This window comes from Coregonus clupeaformis, chromosome 12 (genome assembly GCF_020615455.1).
Source record: "Coregonus clupeaformis isolate EN_2021a chromosome 12, ASM2061545v1, whole genome shotgun sequence".
NCBI lineage: Eukaryota > Metazoa > Chordata > Actinopteri > Salmoniformes > Salmonidae > Coregonus > Coregonus clupeaformis.
In genome coordinates this window covers 22,292,073-22,316,590 of record NC_059203.1, presented here as the reverse complement: position 1 = coordinate 22,316,590, position 24,518 = coordinate 22,292,073, and the positions used below count along the sequence as shown (strand labels likewise).

Genomic DNA, 24,518 nt, shown 5'->3' with positions numbered 1-24,518 from the left:
ATTATCTGGTCTGACAAAACCAAGATTGAACTATTTGGCCTGAATGCCAAGCGTCACGTCTGGAGGAAACCTTGCACCATCCCTACGGTGAAGCATGGTGGTGGCAGTATCATGCTGTGGGGATGTTTTTCAGCGGCAGGGACTGAGAGATGAACGGAGCAAAGTACAGAGAGATCCTTGATGAAAACCTGCTCCAGAGCGCTCAGGATCCAACCTGACAGAGCTTGAGAAGATCTGCAGAGAAGAATGGGAGAAACTCCCCAAATACAGGTGTGCCAAGCTTGTAGTGTCATACCCAGGAAGCCTCGAGGCTATAATCACTGCCAAAATTACTTCAACAAAGTACTGAGTAAAGGGTCTGAATACTTATGTAAATGTGATTTCAATGTTTAATTTTAATACATTTTGCAAACATTTCTAAAATCCAGTTGTTGATTTGTCATTATGGGGTATTGCGTATCGATTATGGGGTATTCTGTGTCAACACAATTTAATCCATTTTAAAATAAGGCTGTAAAGTAACAAATGTGAAAAGTCAAGGGGTCTGAATAGTTTCCGAATGTACTGTATGTGTTCTATTTAGAGTCCGATCCCATCAACATCTGCAGCGGCCTCAACATCAAGCTCAGCACCAGTCACCTTCTAAAATCTTACTTAAATCTTTCCATGACTCCATGGTGGAAAGATTTAAGATAAGGTAACCTTCCTAAATGACTACCGACCCGTAGCACTCACGTCTGTAGCCATGAAGTGCATTGAAAGGCTGGTCATGGCTCACATCAACACCATTATCCCAGAAACCCTAGACCCACTCCAATTTGCATACCGCCCCAACAGATCCACAGATGATGCAATCTCTATTGCGCTCCACACTGCCCTTTCACACCTGGAATACATGACTGGACTGTCTACAAGTCAAGCCCCCCTCAAACGTTTCAAATGTTTGCTAACAGCCCATCTCAATGCCCCATTATTGACTCTGAGTGTAACAAAACATACCAGTCTACTATACCCTCCGTTGGATTTGGACCAAGTGAGTACTTTCACCTGGAATAATTCAGAATATGCTTATTTTCTGGCAAGGTATCTAAATGTGGGGCCACAAGGTTATTGTAAACACTAGCTAAATCCTGCTTTTGACAATGATATGTGGTGTCTTGTGAATGATTTTAGATTGTTTGTGCATTTTCCTTTGCATAGTGACCTGGCTCATTTTGAGTGAAATATTCCCTGCTGTGGTCAGAGGGAGAGCGTTTGCATTCTCCAACTGGGCTGCCAACTTAATTGTCACATTCTCCTTCTTTAATGTCATTGGTAAGTAAGCTTCTCCCTCTATGAACTCACATTCAATCAAGTCTGGTTTGTTATCTGTATTGGTAGTACCTGGCAATTAAGTTGTTGATGTTTCGTCAACAGATGCGATTGGTTTGTCTGGGACGTTCCTTTCATATGGGCTGATTGGAGTGGGAGCTGTGGTGTTCCATTTCCTGTTACCAGAGACCAAAGGGAAATAACTGGAGCAGATAGACAGTGAGCTCTGTTTGAAAAGGTCCAACTCAAACTCTGGTCTATCATTATGCGTTAAAAATGTTATTTTCAAAGTGATCTGAAATGCAGCTTGTTCTAGGAACTTATCCGTTTCTTCTTTTGTAGTGTACACAACAGTGAAGAATGCTGCGATATCATTAGCAGGAGAATCGCCTCCCCCGGTTATCAAAGAGTTAGCTCAGTAACCCAGTGTTGAGTGAATCTATCCAAGTAGTGTTTTGTTATTGTGGAACATTCCAAGAATGTCAAAGGGTGGACGTTTTTTTCACCTGACTGCAACCAACAGACGGATGCGTTTGTCAGTATCGAAAAGTTTAGTGATCCCTCCAGCTAACTTAGCAGAGCTTATTGTTGTGTTACATGACTGAAATATACTTTTATTGCACTGGCATTGGTTATTTTTGTAATGTTAGCCAAAAACTCATTTATTTTCAGATGAAAATTATAATAAAGCGCAATGGTTTTGCAAGGCATACAGCCATCCTACTAACTTTCAAGTCTGCATGAAAAATAATTAGCGTTTTCTATTTAATCCAAGAGACATCGTAGACAGGGGTCAGGAACCTGAAGCTCCTGAGCATATGGGGCTGTTTAAATACCCATTCTTGGCTCCATGGCAATCTCATTTAATTAAATCATTCAAAGTTGTTAAACTTGCACATTCACTAGAATTCTTAAGGGCACATTCTGCACTAGATTATAAAGCTCTGAAATTATCGTTATCTACACTGAACAAAAATATAAATGCAACATGTAAAGTGTTGGTTTCATGAGCTGAAATAAAAGATTGCAGAAATTTTCCATATGCACAAAAAGCGTATTTCTCTCATTCTGTGCACAAATTTGTTTACATCCCTGTTAGTGAGCATTTCTCCTTTGCCAAGATAATCCATCCACCTGACAGGTGTGGCATATCAAGAAGCTGATTAAACAGCATGATCATTACACAGGTGCTTGTGCTGGGGACAATAAAGGCCACTCTAAAATGTGCAGTTTTGTCACAACACAATGCCACAGATGTCTCAAGTTGAGGGAGCGTGCAATTGGCATGCTGACTGCAGAAATGTCCACCAGAGCTGTTGCCAGAGAATTGATTGTTAATTTCTCTACCATAAGCCGCCTCAAATGTCATTTTAGAGAATTTAGCAGTACAATCACAGCCCAGGACCTCCACATCCAGCTTTTTCACCTGCGGGATTGTCTGAGACCAGCCACCCGGACAGCTGATGAAACTGTGGGTTTGCACAACCAAAGAAATTCTGCACAAACTGTCAGAAACCGTCTCAGGGAAGCTCATCTGCAGCAGCGAATGGACTACTGTATTTTGTCGTCGTAACCTACTTCAGTGGGCAAATGCTCACCTTCGATGGCCACTCACCCATGGTGGCGGTGGGGTTATGGTATGGGCAGGCATAAGCTACGGACAACAAACACAATTGCATTTTATCGATGGCGATTTGAACGCACAGATACCATGACGAGATCCTGAGGCCCATTGTCGTGCCATTCATTCGCTGCCACCACCTCATGTTTCAGCATAACGCACGGCTCCATGTCGCAAGGATCTGTACACAATTCCTGGAAGCTGAAAATGTCCCAGTTCTTCCATGACAGGATACTCACCAGACATGTCACCCGTTGAGCATGTGTGGGATGCTCTGGACCGACATACGATAAAAAAAAAAAAAAAGGTATCTGTGATCAACAGATGCATATCTGTATTCCCAATCATGTGAAATCCATAGATTAGGGCCTAATGAAGTTATTACAATTGAATGATATCTTTATATGAACTGTAACTCAGGAAAATCTTTGAAATGGTTGCATGTTGCGTTTATATTTTTGTTCAGTATAAATGCTACGCTGGAAGCAAGGGGAAATTGTGTGTGAGTTGAGATAAATAAAAGAGATGATTCAGACAGCAACATGAACATGATATTCTTATGGCGGCGCAGTGATAATTCAGATGGAACTGTTAGCAAGCAAAGGCGTGTCTGATGGGCAACACAGCACGGCTTGGAACGCTGCTCGTCCAATCAGCATCCAAACAACCCGTTTTATAATCACTGTTACAATTAACTTAAAACATAGCAAAAATGTATACTGTAGAAGTGACGTCAAAAGAATACTAAAATTAAGGAAAGTGATGTTTGTAAAACATTTCAATCAGATTTACTTGATAAAACGTGTTTATTTACACAACTTTTTTCAAATACTAGTCTACATAAGGACATAAAAATATATACAACGATGTAAGGACTCATACAACTTCATTATGTCGATGTATATTTCATATGTTGAGAGATTTCAAATGAAAAAAGGATTCATATGTACAGCTATACTCAAACAAGATTCAAATTTCTGGCACTAACACAGGGAAAATTCAACCGTTCAAGTTCAATACATCCTTCAGTGTCTAACCAAACAGATGATCGATCCTGAAACTTAGCCCTGGAACAAACTAAATACAACAAAATAAAAAAAACTTTCCTCAGGTTCTAACAGCAGAGATAAAAATACATTTCAAGCCAACTTAACCAGGACTCCGGTGCTTTCGTATTCTGTTGCGATCTTATATCTAACATTTTCTTACCCATATTATTTCCACGTAACTCAGTGTAACTCTCTCCAAGAAAACAAAGGTTTGGTCAGTCTCCTCTTCCCAAGCGATTGAGTAAACTTTGGTTTTTTACAACTTGAATTAATTCAAGGAACTGGAAAGCAGCAAGTTTGAGAGAAACATTTCAAATTAACCGAACGGATGGCTTCGTCTGGCTTTCGAAGGGTTTGAATGACAATACTGCCATGAAACCGTTTCCACAGTAAATGAAACCCATCCAGCACCTCAGCATTTCAGTACATAAAAGGAAAACGGTCAGGGAACCCTTACATAAAAAAGACTAGGTATCCAGTTCGGTAGAAAGGCAAGACATACTATTCAGGCTGAAGTGTCATTAGTATACGATGAATGAGGTGGCTTCAGTGTTTCAACACACGACTGGAGCACAGAACAGCACCAAACACTTTCAAACGCTGTGGGGAAGAGTCTTTAATGGTGCTATAGAGTTCTGGATTGAACTAAACATAGGGGATTGCTTAAGGTGTTCTCACCAGGGCTTGTTTGATGACTTTGCATTAGTAAACTACAGATTCTGCTCCTTTTGGTACGAATGTTACAGTCCTTTCCTGTTGCCTTCCGCTAACTACTTCGCGTGACCATTGTCAGTGATGTACAAACAAAACGTGTTGCGAGGGTAGGAACCCCCGTCACCAGTGGATTCGTGACTGATTCTCGGCTTGTGAACTTAAGACACACAGCCACACACACACACACACACACACCAGTTATCGTCACTATCGTTTTGTCAAGATGAAAGGAATACCTGTATGTCAATTACACAGAACATTCATTTCATATGTCAGGTTACCTCAAGTTCATTAAAGGAGAAACAAACAAACATTGTTCAGGTGAGACTGCCTTCAGAGGTTGGCATTCCTGGATCTCAGGGCAGTTGGACTGTGAGTGAGTAGAGGTGGTGGCGCGGGCCGGCAGAGTGAGTGGAACCCATTGGTTGCTCCCTGGGGAGTGCAATCACTGGGGGGCACCAGCAGCGGTGGGCACGGGGATGCTCAGGGCATTGGTGGTGGCAGCAGAGAGGACGGGTGAGCCGGTGAGGGTGACCAGGGCAGTAGCGACTGGCAAGGCAGAGATGCCTGGAGAGAGAAAGAAGGGAAATGTAGCTTAACTACCTACCATACAGATAAGCCTGCTGGTTCCTTAGAAAACACTCTTCCAAGGGTGTTCTGATGATGCAGTGACTACAATATAACCAATGAGTTACATAGGAAAGATGACAATGGATGCACTCACATACAGTGAGGGAAAAAAGTATTTGATCCCCTGCTGATTTTGTACGTTTGCCCACTGACAAAGACATGACCAGTCTATAATTTTAATGGTAGGTTTATTTGAACAGTGAGAGACAGAATAACAAAAAAATCCAGAAAAACGCATGTAAAAAATGTTATAAATTGATTTGCATTTTAATGAGGGAAATAAGATTTTGACCCCTCTGCAAAACATGACTTAGTACTTGGTGGCAAAACCCTTGTTTGCAATCACAGAGGTCAGACGTTTCTTGTAGTTGGCCACCAGGTTTGCACACATCTCAGGAAGGATTTTGTTCCACTCCTCTTTGCAGATCTTCTCCAAGTCATTAAAGGTTTCGAGGCTGACGTTTGGCAACTCAAACCTTCAGCTCCCTCCACAGATTTTCTATTGGATTAAGGCCACTCCAGGACCTTAATGTGCTTCTTCTTGAGCCACTCCTTTGTTGCCTTGGCCGTGTGTTTTGGGTCATTGTCATGCTGGAATACCCATCCACGACCCATTTTCAATGCCCTGGCTGAGGGAAGGAGGTTCTCACCCAAGATTTGACGGTACATGGCCCCGTCCATCGTCCCTTTGATGCGGTGAAGTTGTCCTGTCCCCTTAGCAGAAAAACACCCCCAAAGCATAATGTTTCCACCTCCATGTTTGACGGTGGGGATGGTGTTCTTGGGGTCATAGGCAGCATTCCTCCTCCAAACACGGCGAGTTGAGTTGATGGCAAAGAGCTCCATTTTGGTCTCATTTGACCACAACACTTTCACCCAGTTCTCCTCTGAATCATTCAGATGTTCATTGGCAAACTTCATGCGGGCCTGTATATGTGCTTTCTTGAGCAGGGGGACCTTGTGGGCGCTGCAGGATTTCAGTCCTTCACGGCGTAGTGTGTTACCAATTGTTTTCTTGGTGACTATGGTCCCAGCTGCCTTGAGATCATTGACAAGATCCTCCCGTGTAGTTCTGGGCTGATTCCTCACCGTTCTCATGATCATTGCAACTCCACGAGGTGAGATCTTGCATGGAGGGAGATTGACAGATCTTTTGTGTTTCTTCCATTTGCAAATAATCGCACCAACTGTTGTCACCTTCTCACCAAGCTGCTTGGCGATGGTCTTGTAGCCCATTCCAGCCTTGTGTAGGTCTACAATCTTGTCCCTGACATCCTTTGAGAGCTCTTTGGTCTTGGCCATGGTGGAGAGTTTGGAATCTGATTGATTGATTGATTGCTTGTGTGGACAGGTGTCTTTTATACAGGTAACAAGCTGAGATTAGGAGCACTCCCTTTAAGAGTGTGCTCCTAATCTCAGCTCGTTACCTGTATAAAAGACACCTGGGAGCCAGAAATCTTTCTGATTGAGGGGGGGGTCAAATACTTATTTCCCTCATTAAAATGCAAATCAATTTATAACATTTTTGACATGCGTTTTTCTGGATTTTTGTTGTTGTTATTCTGTCTCTCACTGTTCAAATAAACCTACCATTAAAATTATAGACTGATCATTTCTTTGTCAGTGGGCAAACGTACAAAATCAGCAGGGGATCAAATACTTTTCCCCCCTCACTGTATGGTGAGAGTTGAGCTCTTCTGAAATGTATTGCATTAAGTTACAGTATGTCAATTATGACAATGTCATAACCCTTGATGAAATCATTATTTTACTACCCACCTTTAAAGGCCTTTACAGAATGTATGATTTTGCCATCCCAGAAGAAATGTCCACGTCGTTAGCAAAGTCTTAGGTCGTAAACGATTGTCGGACGTCTTGGCCCATTCAGTGTGACAGGGTCTAGGTCTGCCGATTTAGTAACACTACGTGCAGTCGTAGGCTCCGACAAAGTTCTGTCAGTGTCAGAATTTGTTTGCCTTTATCGTGTGTGGCTGGTGTTGAGCCGATCCCGGTAATTGACCAATAGGAACACGGCCGGCACTAAGCAAGCACACAATAATCTGTTTATTGTGAATAGTCCGATTAATATAATAGTCTGATTAATATAATAGTTCGATTTAAACGTTTACATGCTGTGCAAGTGGAATAATTTCCCTAATAATCTTGTTTGCATGACACATTTGAAATCAGGCTACCTGATTGGATTTTGAAAAATGCACAAAATCACCAATCAAAATACACGTTCATGTTATTTTGGGGAAGCTGATTCTGAATTCAGATATACACTGCTCAAAAAAATAAAGGGAACACTTAAACAACAAATGTAACTCCAAGTCAATCACACTTCTGTGAAATCAAACTGTCCACTTAGGAAGCAACACTGATTGACAATAAATTTCACATAATGTTGTGCAAATGGAATAGACAACAGGTGGAAATTATAGGCAATTAGCAAGACACCCCCAATAAAGAAGTGGTTCTGCAGGTGGTGACCACAGACCACTTCTCAGTTCCTATGCTTCCTGGCTGATGTTTTGGTCACTTTTGAATGCTGGCGGTGCACTTTCACTCTAGTGGTAGCATGAGACGGAGTCTACAACCCACACAAGTGGCTCAGGTAGTGCAGCTCATCCAGGATGGCACATCAATGCGAGCTGTGGCAAGAAGGTTTGCTGTGTCTGTCAGCATAGTGTCCAGAGCATGGAGGCGCTGCCAGGAGACAGGCCAGTACATCAGGAGACGTGGAGGAGGCCGTAGGAGGGCAACAACCCAGCAGCAGGACCGCTACCTCCGCCTTTGTGCAAGGAGGAGCAGGAGGAGCACTGCCAGAGCCCTGCAAAATGACCTCCAGCAGGCCACAAATGTGCATGTGTCTGCTCAAACGGTCAGAAACAGACTCCATGAAGGTGGTATGAGGGCCCGACGTCCACAGGTGGGGGTTGTGCTTACAGCCCAACACCATGCAGGATGTTTGGCATTTGCCAGAGAACACCAAGATTGGCAAATTCGCCATTGGCGCCCTGTGCTCTTCACAGATGAAAGCAGGTTCACACTGAGCAGGTGACAGTCTGGAGACGCCGTGGGTCAGTCATGGTGTGGGGTGGCATTTCTTTGGGGGGCCGCACAGCCCTCCATGTGCTCGCCAGAAGTAGCCTGACTGCCATTAGGTACAGAGATGAGATCCTCAGACCCCTTGTGAGACCATATGCTGGTGCGGTTGGCCCTGGGTTCCTCCTAATGCAAGACAATGCTAGACCTCATGTGGCTGGAGTGTGTCAGCAGTTCCTGCAAGAGGAAGGCATTGATGCTATGGACTGGCCCGCCCGTTCCCCAGACCTGAATCCAATTGAGCACATCTGGGACATCATGTCTCGCTCCATCCACCAACGCCACGTTGCACCACAGACTGTCCAGGAGTTGCCGGATGCTTTAGTCCAGGTCTGGGAGGAGATCCTTCAGGAGACCATCCGCCACCTCATCAGGAGCATGCCCAGGCGTTGTAGGGAGGTCATATAGGCACGTGGAGGCCACACACACTACTGAGCCTAATTTTGACTTGTTTTAAGGACATTACATCAAAGTTGGATCAGCCTGTAGTGTGGTTTTCCACTTTAATTTTGAGGGTGACTCCAAATCCAGACCTCCATGGGTTGATACATTTGATTTCCATTGATATTTTTTTGTGTGATTTTGTTGTCAGCACATTCAACTATGTATTTAAAGAAAAAAATATTTAATAAGATGATTTCATTCATTCAGATCTAGGATGTGTTGTTTAAGTGTTCCCTTTATTTTTTTGAGCAGTGTATAAAGTTTGTATGTGAAAACTATTTCTAAGATGCATACTTTCAGTTTTTCCCGAACTCACTTTTCGCGCATAAGCAAAGAGTTGCTTTCGCTGCTGGCACATGCACAGATCACATAATGTGACGACAGAACTGTAGCAAATCGTACAATCTGGCCAGGTTGATATCAAGATTTTAATTTTCATTCGCACAGTGTGATGTTATAATCATAAAAGATTGAATCCGACGTACAGTCTGCAAAGGCCTTTAGAGAGGAACAACTAACTAACTCACATCAGTGTCGGCATCCCAGACATGTTTGTAATACTGAGGACATTTGCCTGGACAAATATAGCAGGTTACCACGCGTCATTGAATCTTTACACAGACCAAGTCGGCTGCTTGGGTCTACGTAATTTCCGAGCTTGGCCTGCCACTGACAAAACATCCTCAACACTGAGTAATGGGAGTTCAGACGAGGAGACAGGTGGGCATTCAGGATGATTGGTGTGTGTGCGCGCTCACCAGTTATCATGTTGGCTGTGCTCATGGCTGTATTTCCGCTGGGTAGGTTAGCCGACCCCGGCATGCGACCCTGCTCTTTCACAATGGGATCTGTGTGGACAAGAAAACACATTGAACAAACCTCTACAGTCTTGAGTCCCTAGTCTCCAGCTACTGCAAGTATATAGTCATAAGCAACTACTGATGACCACACTGAACTGGGCCGTGTTCATTAGACAAACTGGATGAAAACTGAGTCAAACGAGGTAGAGCTACCAAAAGAAACATTTGGTTTTTGTTTGCCACTGCAAAACGTTTTGCTAGTGTGCCCTAATGAACACGACCCGCATTAGCGCAAACAAAAATAATTGTTTAGCACGATATCAAAGCCATCCAAATGTGAAGTACCAGAACATCCGGCTCCCTTGTTACATCGAAAGGAAAACACCACTGGGTTTTTTTGAAGCCATGAGTTGCTTTTAAAGACAAACCTTGTTGCAATGCCAAGTAACCCCAGTTATAACAAGCCTTTTATTTGCAACTGTAGCTTGGCCTATAGAGTCATATAGAGGATCACACAGGTTCAAAGACATAAAAACACCACAGAACAAAGCACAGGGTTACAGCTGGGACCATCTTTCCTGCCAGCAGCAGCCACAACTACTTCATTGGATGATCTAATCAATAAACCATTCCAATAATCATCATCATGTGGGCAACTTTCAGAGAACATTCTAAGAACGTCAACAACCTATAAATTCCTTTCTCAGAATGTTAAGGAAACATTCAATAAAAAAACTAGTTTCTCAACTTTCAGAGTTACTAAGGTAGACTCAGGGTTATGACATTGTCATGATCAGCACCGCAGATATTCAAATGAGCGTGATGCAAAACTGTTCTCTTATACAGCCACACATAGTATCTGGCCATGTACGCTTCACGTCTTTACAACGTGGTATCTACGGGACCAGAACAGCGGATAAGTTTAGCCTCACACTTCAACACTCTTAGTTGTTGCGGAAATCGACCCAATATTGCTGTTTACTTCATGCATCGCTGAGTCTTCAACATCCACACTCACAGAAGTAGGGGTGATCCATGGCCTCGCGGGCAGTCAGCCGGGCCTGATGGTCATAGCGCAGCAGCTTGTCCAGGAAGTCCAGACCCTCAGGGCTGATCAGGTGCTGGTTCTCACTGTGGACGAAGCGTTCCCACCGCTTACGAGAGTGTCTGGATGGGGAGAGCTGGTTAGCAGCAGCTGTGTGTGTTTAGATTCAGGAGTTGGTTTTACTAAGTGTCCAAAACAAGTGTAGAAAACCACACATTAGTAAAGACAGACGACCACATACCTTCCCAGAATGTCGTTGAACCGAGGCTCCAGCTCTATGTTGTACTTGTCAATGTAGTCGTACAGGTCTTCCGTTCCCAACACCTTGGCTATTCTCACCAACTACGAGGAGAGAAAAAAAAACTGGGGAAACATCTAGTCATTCAGCTCACCTGGGTGTATTCAGTGACGTGAAACGTGCTGTACGTTGCAGATAGAAATGGAATGAATAGAACTGACAGGATTCCCTATTGTACCTGACAGAATCAAATCTGCTCTATACAATCTATTTCCATTTGAATGTTCTGTAACCTTTCACCCTCCTGAACAGGTCCAAGGTTATTCTCTTCACTGGTAATGAATGGGGCCCTTGAGACATGGTGGACAACATATTGGAGAGAGTATGTTTACCTGGTCGTAGTTGTCGTGGCCGTGGAAGAAAGGCTCCTTCCTGAAGACCATGCTGGCCAGCATGCAGCCCAAACTCCACATGTCCAGACTGTAGTCATACATCTGGAAGAAGAAGACAGTCAAATCAGTGAGTTAGAGAAAAGCCAAGATGGCGGAATGGAAGAGGAGCCTGCAATAGCCCCTTGGGGAAATATTGGCACGATCTAATAAAATGGATTTGAATGGCCAATGGGAGATCTCTTGACTGTTGTTTGGTTTTCACATTGCCGTGTTCAGCATGGTTCCAGTAACTACGGTGGATGCTTAACCAGCTCAGCACAGTTTGGTTCAGTGGCGTAAATGTAGCGGTGATCTACACAACAGCGAAGAATAGACTGAGCTCGACAAAATTAGGACCAGTAGCCGGACAACATACCTGATAGTCGACCAGAAGCTCGGGTCCTTTGAAGTAGCGAGAAGCCACTCGGACATTGTACTCCTGTCCCGGGTGGTAGAACTCAGCCAGACCCCAGTCAATAAGGCGCAGCTGGAAGAACACAAACAGTCGATATTGAAAGGAGCATAACATGGTTCTGTTCATTAGGGCACCAAACAAAAATAAACAGACAAACATGGAGGGATTACTTAGACTTTGGGGTATTGTAATGACGTTTGTCATTGTGCAATATCTGCTTGTAAAACAGCTCCAATAATACATGCATCATAACATAATTCATCAAGAGTTAAAATATTTCCATTTAAACTAGCATTAATTTTTTGTCACATTAAAATACACTGATGACAAAGGTCTTGTCTATGGGCGAATCGGATGGAGGGAAATAACTGTGCCGCCGCCGCATTGGTCATAAACACTCACCTTGCGGTGTTCGTGATCTATCATCACATTGTGGGGTTTCACGTCCCTGTGCATGATTCCCATGCTGTGGCAGTAGTCCAGGGCCTGCGGACAGAGCCAAAATGGCCGCCAGTTAGCAACAAGGTGGCTGGAGATTTACTCAACAAAGTAATGCAAAGCAGAGATGACAAAAGAGACGTCTACCCATCTTGGCGCACAAACATGTTGATGGGCAAAAGTATTCATCCCCCTTGGTGTTTTTCCTATTTTGGTGCATTACAACCTGTAATTTAAATGGATTTTTATTTGGATTTCATGTAATGGACATACACAAAAGTCCAAATTGGTGAAGTGAAATGAAAAAAATAACGGAAAAGTGCTGCGTGCATATGTATTCACCCCCTTTGCTATGAAGCCCCTAAATAAGCTCTGGTGCAACCAATTACCTTCAGAAGTCACATACCGTATTTTCCGCACTATAAGGCGCACCGGATTATAAGGCGCACCTTCAATGAATGGCCTATTTTAGAACTGTTTTCATATATAGGGCGCACCGGATTGTAAGGCGCATAGAATAGAAGATACTGCAGTCAAACGTTTGACTGGGGTTGCATTATGCATCCACTAGATGGAGCTGTGCTAAAGGGAATGTCAACAAAACAGTCAGATAAAGTCAAACTTTATTAAGCGTTCTGACAACTCCGTTCACTCCCATGGTAACGTTGTTCAAACGTTAATGTGCATATTAACAATATCTCCCAGCCTTGCTCACTCTTCTCCCAAACGTGGAGGGGAACTTTTCCCTGATTCAGTAAACACGTAGTAAAAGAAAGTCTGATACCACTAAATCAAACGTTAGTGCATAACTCAACATTGTTCAGTTACGTATAACACGTAAAGCTCACTTTTTCAGTTCATTCCCCGTCCACGAATCCCTCGAATTCTTCTTCTTCAGTGTCCGAATTGAACAGTTGGGCGATTACGGCATCCAACCTGCCCGGCTCCCTCTCGTCATTATCCGAGTCAGTGTCGCTGCTGTTGCCTGGCAGTTCAGAGATTATTCCTGCCTTCGTGAAAGCTTTAACCACAGTTGAGACCGATATATCAGCCCAGGCATCCACGATCCATTGGCAGATAGTGGCGTAAGTCGCCCGGCGCTGTCTCCCCGTCTTGGTGAACGTGTGTTCGCTTTCTGTCATCCACTGCTCCCACGCAGCTCGCAGTCTAGCTTTGAACGCCCTGTTGACACCAATATCTAGCGGCTGGAGTTCTTTAGTTAATCCACCCGGAATGACGGCAAGCTCCGAATTAGTTTGCTTCACTTGTTTTTTGACAGCATCGGTGATATGGGCGCGCATTGAGTCGTAGATCAATAGGGACGGAGCTGTGTGGAAAAAGCCACCCGGTCTCTTGACGTAAATTTCTCTCAGCCACTCACTCATCTTTTCCTCATCCATCCATCCCTTCGGGCTAGCTTTGATGACGACGCCGGCTGGAAAGTTATCTTTTGGCAAGGTCTTCCTCTTGAAAATAACCATGGGTGGAAGTTTCTGGCCATTAGCCTGGCAGGCGAGAACTACAGTGAAGGATGACTTCTCATTCCCTGTGGTGCGTACAGACACCGTACTGGTCCCCGTTTTCTCCACAGTGCGGTTCACGGGAATATCAAAGGTGAGTGGAACCTCGTCCATGTTGGTGATGTGCTCTGGCCGGATCTTCTTTTCAGTGATCATCTTTTTGCAGTATGCGCGGAAAGTGACCAGCTTTTCTTGGTAATCTTTTGGCAGTTGCTGCGAGACGGTAGTTCGTGTGCGGATGGAGAGATTACGTCTTTTCATAAAACGAAAGCACCAAGAAGGACCGCCTCGAAATTCATCGATGATCATGTCCCGTGCTAGCGCTGTTGCCTTCATTCGAATAGTGACTGTAGATACGCACTGTAGATACGCTTCTACTTGCTGCTCTATGTTCAACAACCCACTGTTCGAGTTTGTCCTCTAACTGTGGCCATCTCGCTTTGTTCCCTCGGAAACTCTGTTTAGTCTTCTTTACTTGGCGCAGGTCATCTTCTTGCTTCCTCCACTTCCGTACCATTGATTCATTAATGTTGAATTCTCTCGCTGCTGCTCTATTCCCATATTCTACTGCGTGACCGACAGCCTTGAGCTTGAACTCTGCGTCGTAAGCGTGTCTCTTGAAAGGTGCCATTTTGGGGTCTTTATACACACACAAGTGGTGTGGGACTGTGAGTAAGCACAGTACCGGTGTTTACTGACTACGGTAGCCGTAATGCTGCAAGCGGTGCGACTTTGTAGTTTAATAATATAATAATAATATGCCATTTAGCAGACGCTTTTATCCAAAGCGACTTACAGTCATGCGTGCATACATTTTTTTTTTTTGTGTATGGGTGGTCCCGGGGATCGAACCCACTACCTTAGCGTTACAAGCGCCGTGCTCTACCAGCTGAGCTACAGAGGACCACAGTTTACCAGTCGTACTGAAACATTTCATTATTATTAAATTGTTTTTATTGGTTTTTCATACTGAAACATTTTGACAGAGCGCCTTGAGCGCCGTGTACAACCAGTATGGATCAACCAATTAACCAATTGATCCATATATAAGGTGCTCCGGATTATAAGGCGCACTGTCGTTTTTTTAGAAAATTAAAGGCTTTTAAGTGCGCCTTATAGTGCGGAAAATACGGTAATTAGTAAAATAAAGTCCACCTGTGTGCATTCTAAGTGCCACATGATCTCAGTATATATACACCTGTTCTGAAAGGCCCCAGAGTCTGCAACACCACTAAGCAAAGGGCACCACCAAGCAAGCGGCACCATGAAGACCAAGGAGCTCTCCAAACAGGTCAGGGACAAAGTTGTGGAGAAGTACAGATCAGGGTTATAAAAAAATATCCGCAACTTTGAACATCCCACGGAGCACCATTAAATCCATTATTAAAAAATGGAAAGAATATGGCACCACAACAAACCTGCCAAGAGAGGGCCGCACACCAAAACTCACAGACCAGGCAAGGAGGGCATTAATCTGAGAGGCAACAAAGAGACTAAACATAACCCTGAAGGAGATGCAAAGCTCCACAGCAAGAGATTGGAGTATCTGTCCATAGGACCACTTTAAGCTGTACACTCCACAGAGCTGGGCTTTACGGAAGAGTGGCCAGAAAAAAGCCATTGCTTAAAGAAAAAAATAAGCAAACACGTTTGGTGTTCGCCAAAAGGCATGTGGGAGACTCCCCAAACATATGGAAGAAGGTACTCTGTTCAGAGACTAAAATTGAGCTTTTTGGCCATCAAGGAAAACGCTATGTCTGGCGCAAACCCAACACCTCATCACCCCGAGAACACCACCTGTGGGGATGTTTTTCCATCGGCAGGGACTGGGAAACTGGTTAAATTGAAGGAATGATGGATGGCGCAAAATACAGGGACATTCTTGAGGGAAACCTGTTTCAGTCTTCCAGAGATTTGAGACTGGGACGGAGGTTCACCTTCCAGCAGGACAATGACCTTAAGCATACTGCTAAAGCAACACTTGAGTGGTTTAAGGGGAAACATTTTATAGAGACATACCCCAAGAGGCTTACAGCTGTAATTGCTGCTCAAGGTGGCTCTACAAAGTATTGACTTTGGGGGGGTGAATAGTTATGCACACTCAAGTTCTGTTTTTCTGTCTTATTTCTTGTTTGTTTCACAATAAAAAATATTTTGCATCTTCAAAGTGATAGGCATGTTGTGTAAATAAAAAGATACAAACCCCAAAAAAATCAATTTTAATTCCAGGTTGTAAGGCCACAAAATAGGAAAAATGCCAAGAAGGGGGTGAATACTTTCGCAAGCCACTGTAACCGTCGGACAAACAAGGGGCTTATACTCTTAAGCACCTGAATGTTCTTGTTTTGGGAGAGGAAATGATGACTCATGTCTAGCAGTCTCTGGGACTTCCAATACATTTTAAGAGAACACATGAAATGGGGTAGTACACCCAAATTACAACATTACGAGACCCACCTTGAGGATCTCGAACATGTAGAACCGGATGTCATAGTCCGTTAGGGTCTGGTACAATTGCTGCAAGTAAAAACAGATGAATCAATACAGTGATTCAACCAAACCCTGAAGAGTACATGCATATATCTGTCTAAGCAACCTGAACCCATCCAATACAAAGAGTTCACATATTATTAAAATCACAAGGTATCAACTTGGGCATCTGACTGGTAACACTTAGGCCTTTTAAGCAACACTAAACTTGACGCAACCATTCCAATTGATCATTGCGTACCAGTGATTGAGGATAGAACCACAAGACAAGAAACATCCTGGCACCGAAGACATAGCACTGCACCTGTGTCCCTCCACACATACACACTGGAGTACGGGGAAACAACATGCATGCCAAAAAAGGAGGTTTCATAGGGCTTTGTTTCTAAATAGAGATGTTATACAGTCAAGAAACAGGGTCATATTCATTAGGCACCAAACGGAAGAAAGACTGCAGCGAGGACGGACTACCTGAACGTGCCCAATAAGAAACGGCAAACGTTTTGATGCAGTGTGCTCTAAAGAATACGACCCAGGGGTTAAATCTGATGCTCCATCTTACCTTGAAGTCTGTGTTGTTGACATGTTCAAAGACCAAGGCAGGTGTCCGAGACTGAAAGAAAATAAGGGGTTGTTGCATCAAAGTCATGGAGCACCTCTAAAAGCGTAATACAGTTTTCACATCTCTTTCTCCGCCCCCCCATTCCTACTCACCACTGGGTCTTTGACGATGTCTACAAGGGAGATGACGTTGGGGCCTCCGCGGAGGTTCTCCAGGATCTTAATTTCACGCTTGATTTTCTTCTTCTTGACGGGCTATGGACACAATTAAAGACCAATTGTATTGATTGTCAGGGTGGTTTTACTTCAATATGAATCCAACAAGCCAATGTGAGTCTGTATCGAATGGCAATCTGAATGATACCGATTTCTCATCGTGGCCTTACCTTGAGTATTTTCACCACAACCTTCTCGTTGTTGGTGATGTTGATTGCTTCGAACACTTCACTGTACTTCCCGCGTCCCAGCTTCCGCACCAACTGGAAGTCATCTTGATTTCTGCGGTCAGAATTGTTTTTGTCAATTACACCATTCAAGGAAATTGGAATTAAACTGCAGAGATTTAACGTGCAAAGAAGAGAAAGTCATCAGTTAGTTTAGCAAGCACCAACCAACATTCTCTGTGACTTCATTTAGAGACTGGGAGTGTGTGTGTGTCGCTGCTGCGTACCCCCATTCCACCACATGGGACTCATAGTCCCAGTACTCCCTGGGCCGTTGTGTATTGACATCGGTGTACACGCGGGCCCGACTCGGCACGGGTCCTGACATGTCCGACAGCTTGGCAGAGGTGAGGGGGAGCACTTACTGCAGAGAAGGATGAGGAGGGAAGAGGGTAGGAGGGAAGGTGGGGGAACGGGTGAGGGGCCTCTTCCTGACAGGGCAGGGGTAAGGGGGGGGTGGGGGGGGGCTTTGGCTGTAGTGGGGGGCACCTGGGGCGGACAGCTGAGACAACAGGGGGACCAAAGAAACAATGTCAGTTATATTTGAGACCGTCACCTAGGCCAGATCAAATACGCATCATTGACATGGGTGTAAAAACTTCCTGCAGAACTGATGGCCAGTGCAGACAGTTTCTATAGGTGTGTGTAATGCAATTTGATGCACTGTTACAACAACACTGCATTTGTTGTTGATAACTATAGACCTAACAAAGTGAAGAAACTAGTATGTCTTGTTGCAAACTAAATTTCAGGCCTGACTACCTGTAGGCTGTTTTAAAATGTGTCACTGCACCGCCCCCAAAGTATTGACAATGTTAAATTACTAAAGCTGGCAGGGATAAGCTATGTGACTATTGATTTAGTTTAAAATGCAAAATCCATTCTCTTACTGCCGTAATCATCAATGTTTGATGGAATTCATCATTAACACCACACACACAAAATCAGTCAAAAAATGTGTGAAAATACTATCACATTTGACTTTTTAACTGAGAAGATCCCATTTGTTCAAAAAAAGGTTCATACATACTCATACAGGCTTCTATTGATAAATTATAATATCCATCTATACTTCTTGCCAATAGACCATTTCCTCTGCAATAGTCAAGCCTTCACTTATCTTTGCCAACAAACGGTTATAACTGTGGTGCCTGTCAAAGATATCCTCTATATCTGTATAGAGGTGGGCATAGGTATGATAATGGAGCCTACTAAAAATGTAGTACCATGAGTGTATTTGGGGCTTACCTGGTTCGTAATAGTGACCCAGGGATATGCAGTTTTACCCTGAGGCTTGTTTTACCTAGCTTTGAGATGTGTTTGGTACATCTAGCTCTCTACCTCTGATAGTATGTAGCCTACCTAGGCTTAAAGTAAGTGCTTTTAGCAACAGTCCGTGGGAAGCCAGAAGTTATATACGATTCCATTTCAACTTACTGTTCTGGTGGGCAGGATGGTCGGTCACTATCACGTGACACGATGTATGCAGAGAGGAAGTGGGTCTACAACAGACCCACATTTGGAAAGTGTGTTTAATAATATGATCCTTTAGATATTTTGTCTCAAACTCCCCTCGTCATAACGACCAACCTCCTACTCCTCGAAGTTACCTCAGCAGCCGGGCAGAGCCCAACTGTGGATCCGAGTCATGACACCATTGTAACAGAGTGCATTTGTTCTGCTTCGAGCAGGGAGCAAACTAGCAACCTGAGTGACAGTTGCCTTTAGATTTCAGGGAAGGTTTGATATTAACTCCAGCCAACATGCTACAGGCGAGTTCCACATCCACTACATTCTAAAGTTAGCGTAGTTTTATTTTAAAAAATATGTAGCAATTAATAAATCTTCTCTGCAATGGATGCAATACATCTTCGGGGAAAAGTGGTGTTGCTGCCCTCTTGTTAAGATATAGCTAGCTAACGGAGGTTAATGCCATGTTTGATAACAAACATGTGTATCTAGCTATTGAGGAATAAGAAATGTTTGTTTGTTCAGTGCCCCTGACGAGTAGTTACGATAGTGAGCTAGCCTAACGTTAACGAAATCAATGTGGCAACTGTAGGTTGCAGCGTTTCCCCAAACTCGGTCCTGGGGTGCACGTTTTGATGTTTGCCCCAGTACTACACAGCAGATTCAAATAATCAAAACTGAATGATGAGTTGATTATTTGAAATCAGCCGTGTAGTGTTAGGGCCAAAACAAAAACGTGCACCCCTTGTGGTCCCCAGGACCGAGATTGGGAAACGCTGAGGAGTTGCTTCAAAGATGAGCTATGCTAGCTAACGTTAGCACTTTCACACATCTAACTAGCACATGGCTGGTTTGCGCAGTTTGTCTGCAACAACTACATTGGACAGTCTTGTTATCCAACTACCTAGCTAGCTAGCTACCGCTAGTCTCATCTAGCCCAGCTAGCTAACGTGTTGGTCACCAGTCCCACTGGAAAGCTAGTTAGCTAACTCTGTTAGCATTGCTACCTGCCTGCTTGTTTCATAAAATAATTTGACCCAGAGTCCAAACATGTATTGTATAGCTACCTCTTTGATCAAATCTGCGACCCAACTCCTTTCTTAGGAGCGGAGTGAAGGCAGGGTCCCTTCCTTTCCTCTCGCGGGTGTACTTGCGTATGATTTTTGCTGTCTCAGAGACAATATGGCCGACTACCGCCACTCACGGCTGTTCTTCTTTTCCTATTGGCAATCGCAACCAACTGAAAGGTGCATACGCCGCCATCTTCTGTACTGGAGTGTGAGGCTGGTGTCGTAGTAAATATATAATGTTATAGCTTGGTCTGACTAAAATCTTGTGCATGACCCATCTTGTGTTGGGCCTTTGTATTTAATACAATGCACAAAAGACTTCTATCTTGTCAGCCTTATCAGCAGGTGGCTATGGACAACACCCACGCCATAGGTCTCTCAGTTCTTCCAACTCACGAGTTCTTGCTCTGAGGACACACACACACATACACACACATCATCACTGATAAACACACACACACACACATCATCACTGATAAACACACACACACACCACTGATAAACACACACACACACACACACCACTGTTAAACACACACAAACACACACACACACAAAAACCCCCTTCTCTTAGGCTGAACATCTGAAGACAGAGAACCCGACTCAGAGCCAATGCAACAGTGACACTAGCCTGGAGGTGACCTCGCCCAACTCATCAGGACCAATCAGAAGATCAGAACTACTAGAATCAACCTACTTCATTTTATTGTATAAAATGTCAGCACACAATGTTTAGGGGCTCTCTCAGATATCTCCCTACGAGATTGACGAACGGGTCCGTGCACGCTATTTACAGATATCTTTACCTCTGAATAAACTGTCTTATATTATACAATTATCCACCTTGTCCGAAAGTCTCTACTTGGTCTCCGTTCTCCAGTAAACGTTCTATTTCTCTTATCTAGCGCTGTGTTTCTGCCTACTGTTCTGGAGTGTGAATTCGTTATACGTTGTGACACAAAAAGGGAAGGGAAAAATGACGGGAAAAGGGAAAATAATTGCCCTACCGACTAACTCTACACCCATTAAATCTTCACCACTATTCCACTATTTGGCCCCATCTGATCCTACACCACGCAGGCAGCCTGGGAGGACAGGACACAACACACCTTGTAACTCTTCTGCAGTAAAATCTCGTACACCCAAGTAATTCTCTGCAGCTGCCACCACAACATTTCTTTTCTGTGATTTACATTCAATTTTTTAGGTAAAGTTGATAACCATTGCCATGAACGCTAAGAAACCAACCTTACTGAAACGTCTTATTCCTATCACTCTTGGCCTCAGCCTATAGGATCCCTAGCCCTGGATCCATCTTCCTCTACTACTCTCTTCACTGCCTCAGCATATGACACCTTCTGTACTACTCTGATCCTAGCAACCTCAACCTGCCTTTCTCTCACCGGACAATTCTGATCTCCGACACCATGGTACCCCTACAGTTAACACACAACTTTTTTCACAGATACTACACATTCCTTTGTCTCATGCCCTCCTGCACACTTCTCACATCTAGGAATCTCCCTCCTACACACTGCTACAACATGACCATAAGCTTGTGTAACCAGCACTGTACTGCACGGCTGTATCTCTGCGTTGTGTGCGATTGATTGGGACTATAGACGTGGACTTCGAAGATCAGGCTGTTTTAATTAATCAGAATTCTCTCTGCATCCAAAAGAAAATACAAAACATTTGTAGAGCACAAATATGTTCTGCCCATTGTCGCCTCTTTCTCTCATAGTGCATCAAAATGATTTTTTTAGAATACAAAAATGAGTACAACCTCTCCTTATAATGTATCAACACATAACATACATTTTACATAGATAAAACCACATACCTGCATCCAAAAGAAATTACAAAACATTTGTAGAGCACAAATATGTTCTGCCCATTGTCGCCTCTTTCTACAACAAAGGACTGGAATCAGTCGAGGAGCTAGCCATCGTTCACACATACAATACCTTAACTAGCTAGTAACCACATGTTGAATTCAGAATGTTAATATCATCCTAAAAAGTACAATTACAATTGCATCTTAACAATACCATCCACTCATGAGTAAACTCTAAATATACAACATTATTCATGAACAAAACACTGTGTGTATGACTTTGTGCTTGAAGGAATCTAACTTTTCTAAAGATGACAGAAAAAGCGTGCCTACCTCTCATAGTGCATCAAAATGATTTGAGCACGAGCACGCAGGTCAAAACGTAAGTACACACTCTCCTATTCCCAGGATGCAGCCACGCATAATAACAAATCAACATGCTATATTAATATATGAGCATGGTGAAATTCACAAGGTACTTTAAAAACTGTTACATTCACCCCTCCTGAATTTCATCAACCTTGTAAAACGAAACTAAATAATCTACCAAGCTCAAGGCATAATTCTGAATTCAGCTCAAAGCTACCCATAGGGTTCAGGGCAAGTGAAAGTTGGTCAGACCTTCAACTGCCCCTAGATGCATAGTGCCTCTTACACTATATCTACCTTCTTAGCCGTAAAATAAACTGTAATTCTGTACTATATCTCTGTACTATGTTCAACTTGCACCTTCTGGGGGATAACTCCTGAGTGGCGCAGTGGTCTAAGGCACTGCATCGCAGTGCTAACTGTGCCACTAGAGATCCTGGTTCGAATCCAGGCTCTGTCGCAGCCGGCCGCGACCGGGAGACTCATGGGCGGCGCACAATTGGCCCAGCGTCGTCCAGGGTAGGGGAGGGAATGGCCGGCAGGGATGTAGCTCAGTTGATAGAGCATGGCGTTTGCAATGCCAGGGTTGTGGGTTCGATTCCCACGGGGGGCCAGTATAAAAAAATATGTATTCACTAACTGTACGTCGCTCTGGATAAGAGCGTCTGCTAAATGACTAAAATGTAATGTAAAATGATTGACTCAATTAGTCTCTTGACAGGTTTAACTACCCTCCCCGCCCTTGTACGACCCACCACTGGGCTAGGGGCCATGGTGACTAACAGTGGTTCTGGCCTTAGATCATTGATCAGAGGAGGGTTTGAAGGAATCAGCTCCAGGATTTCAGAAGTGCTTCCCAGGTCATTTTCATCAGGCAGGCAAGGTTCTTCTGGTTCTGTCTTTGCATCCGATGTCCACAGCTCGGAGTAATCGCTTGAATCCTCCGCCATCCAAGATGCACTTTCCTCCCCAGAGTCCTCCATGTCTTCCCTGTCCAGTCCATCACCGGAATGCGTGGCCTCTCCTGCATCTCCATTGATCGAAGGTCCTGCAGCATCACTGTCATTGAAGTACTCTGAATCATCAATTTCAAATGGCAGGAAGTTCACCTGCAGCAGTAGATTTCTGTGAACCGCCATCGCGGCCTTGGATTCTGTATGTGTGAGTTTGTGGATTGACTGAAGTCACTGTGAGAATCTCGGGATTCCACTTGTCAGCCAATTTGCAACGGCCCCTTTCACCCTTGTTGGCGATGAGGACACGATCCTCCATGGACAAACTGATGCCTTTAACCTGCTTGTCGTACTCCCGACCTTGTCGTCTCTGTTGCTTGTCAGTGTGCCTTTGGGCAACACTCATAGCTTCCTTCAGCCCAGTGATCAGCGTCTCAACATACTTGTTGCAATCCACAACACTGGAGTCGTCCAATACATTGTGGAACATCACATCCACTGGTAGCCGAGGGATCCTACCAAACATGAGAAAGAATGGAGCATAGCCCGTGGTCTCGTGAACAGTGGCATTATAGGCGAATGTCAATGACTGGATTTGTTCAGGCCAATGTTCCTTGGTTTTCAGGGGTAGACTCCTGAGCATGCTGCCTAAAGTCCTGTTGAAGCGTTCAGTCTCTCCATTCCCCATAGGGTGATATGCCGTGGCTCTTGACTTTTGGACACCACAGAGCTTAAGCAGTTCTGCTATTAACTCGCTCTCGAAATTCGCGCCCTGATCAGAATGGATCCTTGCAGCAAATCCGTAGACACAGAAGACATGATCCCACAGTTTACGAGCTACTTGCTTGGCTGTCTGGTTTCTGCATGTTCATGCACGGGCAAGTTTAGTGACGTGGTCAGTCACCAGAATGTCAACTGAGTTCTTCTTACTGTCTTCCGCTGTCCAAAAATCCAAACACACCAACTCCATGGGAGAGCAGGTTTTGATGCTCTCTAACGGGGCTCCAGCCGCTGGCTCTGGAGTCTTTGCTAGAACGCATCTCTGGCAGCAGCGTACATACTCCTTGATGTCTCTCTCCATTGCAGGCCAGAAAAACCTCTGTCTTGCCAGGGCTAGAGTTCTAGCCTGGCCTTGATGTCCTGCAAGGTCGTGAATGCCGGTCATTGCTTTGAGTCGCAACACCTCTGGTAAGACATACTGGAATTTTCTCCGGTTTGTGTGACACTCCATAATGACACGATACAGAACTCCCTCTCTTAGGATCAAGCGGTCCCACTGCTTCATAAGCAACAACACTTTCGAAGAAAAAAAATAAACTAGCATTAGTACACCCGAGCCAAACCCGTGTACAGAAAGTTTTTCCCCTCACAATCTTCGAACTCTTCAAACCAACGAGTCCCACTGAAGATCATCAGCATCATCCTCTCCACCAGTCCTGACAACACACGCATTCTTTACACTTATGGTAATTTCAACCCCTCAAGATTCACAAGCCTCCGCTACATAATAAGTCAAATTGGTGTCGACTGCAGTCATCGAAGAGAAGGATCCGACAGAGAT

General features: G+C 44.1%; 1 protein-coding gene, 1 long non-coding RNA gene and 1 other non-coding gene across 4 annotated transcripts; 1 reads left to right on the top strand and 2 right to left on the bottom strand.

Annotated features, from left to right (window-relative positions):
* The first annotated feature begins 826 nt into the window (after positions 1-826).
* On the top strand, positions 827-2,306 carry LOC121578617. Its single transcript, XR_006002794.2, has 3 exons — positions 827-1,033; positions 1,201-1,314; positions 1,417-2,306. It is a non-coding gene; the product is annotated as an uncharacterized LOC121578617 (long non-coding RNA).
* A 1,413-nt stretch (positions 2,307-3,719) lies between these two features.
* LOC121578003 (casein kinase II subunit alpha) lies at positions 3,720-19,983 on the bottom strand. Of its 2 annotated transcripts, none has more exons than XM_041892039.2 (13): positions 19,796-19,983; positions 17,486-17,760; positions 17,202-17,313; positions 16,969-17,070; positions 16,817-16,867; positions 16,222-16,281; positions 12,209-12,292; positions 11,768-11,878; positions 11,353-11,454; positions 10,964-11,064; positions 10,696-10,844; positions 9,636-9,725; positions 3,720-5,262 (listed from the first exon to the last, which is right to left on the bottom strand). In XM_041892039.2, exons 2-13 carry the CDS (start codon positions 17,584-17,586, stop codon positions 5,141-5,143), a joined length of 1,185 nt encoding a protein of 394 aa, XP_041747973.1. In that variant the 5' UTR covers positions 17,587-17,760; positions 19,796-19,983; the 3' UTR covers positions 3,720-5,140. The 2 variants fall into 2 exon arrangements, with proteins under 2 accessions (XP_041747973.1, XP_041747974.1); XM_041892040.2 differs by having other exon boundaries at positions 17,486-17,622.
* LOC121578837 lies at positions 16,488-16,621 on the bottom strand. Its single transcript, XR_006002838.1, has one exon. It is a non-coding gene; the product is annotated as a small nucleolar RNA SNORA57 (small nucleolar RNA).
* Positions 19,984-24,518: the final 4,535 nt, after the last annotated feature.

Coding starts and splice junctions, on each gene's coding strand:
- LOC121578003 (XM_041892039.2), bottom strand. CDS start 17,586: ATGTCAGGACCCGTGCCGAGTCGGGCCCGCGTGTACACCGATGTCAAT. Junction 17,071..17,201: donor TTGTGGTGAAAATACTCAAG/GTAAGGCCACGA, acceptor TTGTGTCCATAG/CCCGTCAAGAAGAAGAAAAT. Junction 11,065..11,352: donor GCCACGACAACTACGACCAG/GTAAACATACTC, acceptor CTCTCCTCGTAG/TTGGTGAGAATAGCCAAGGT.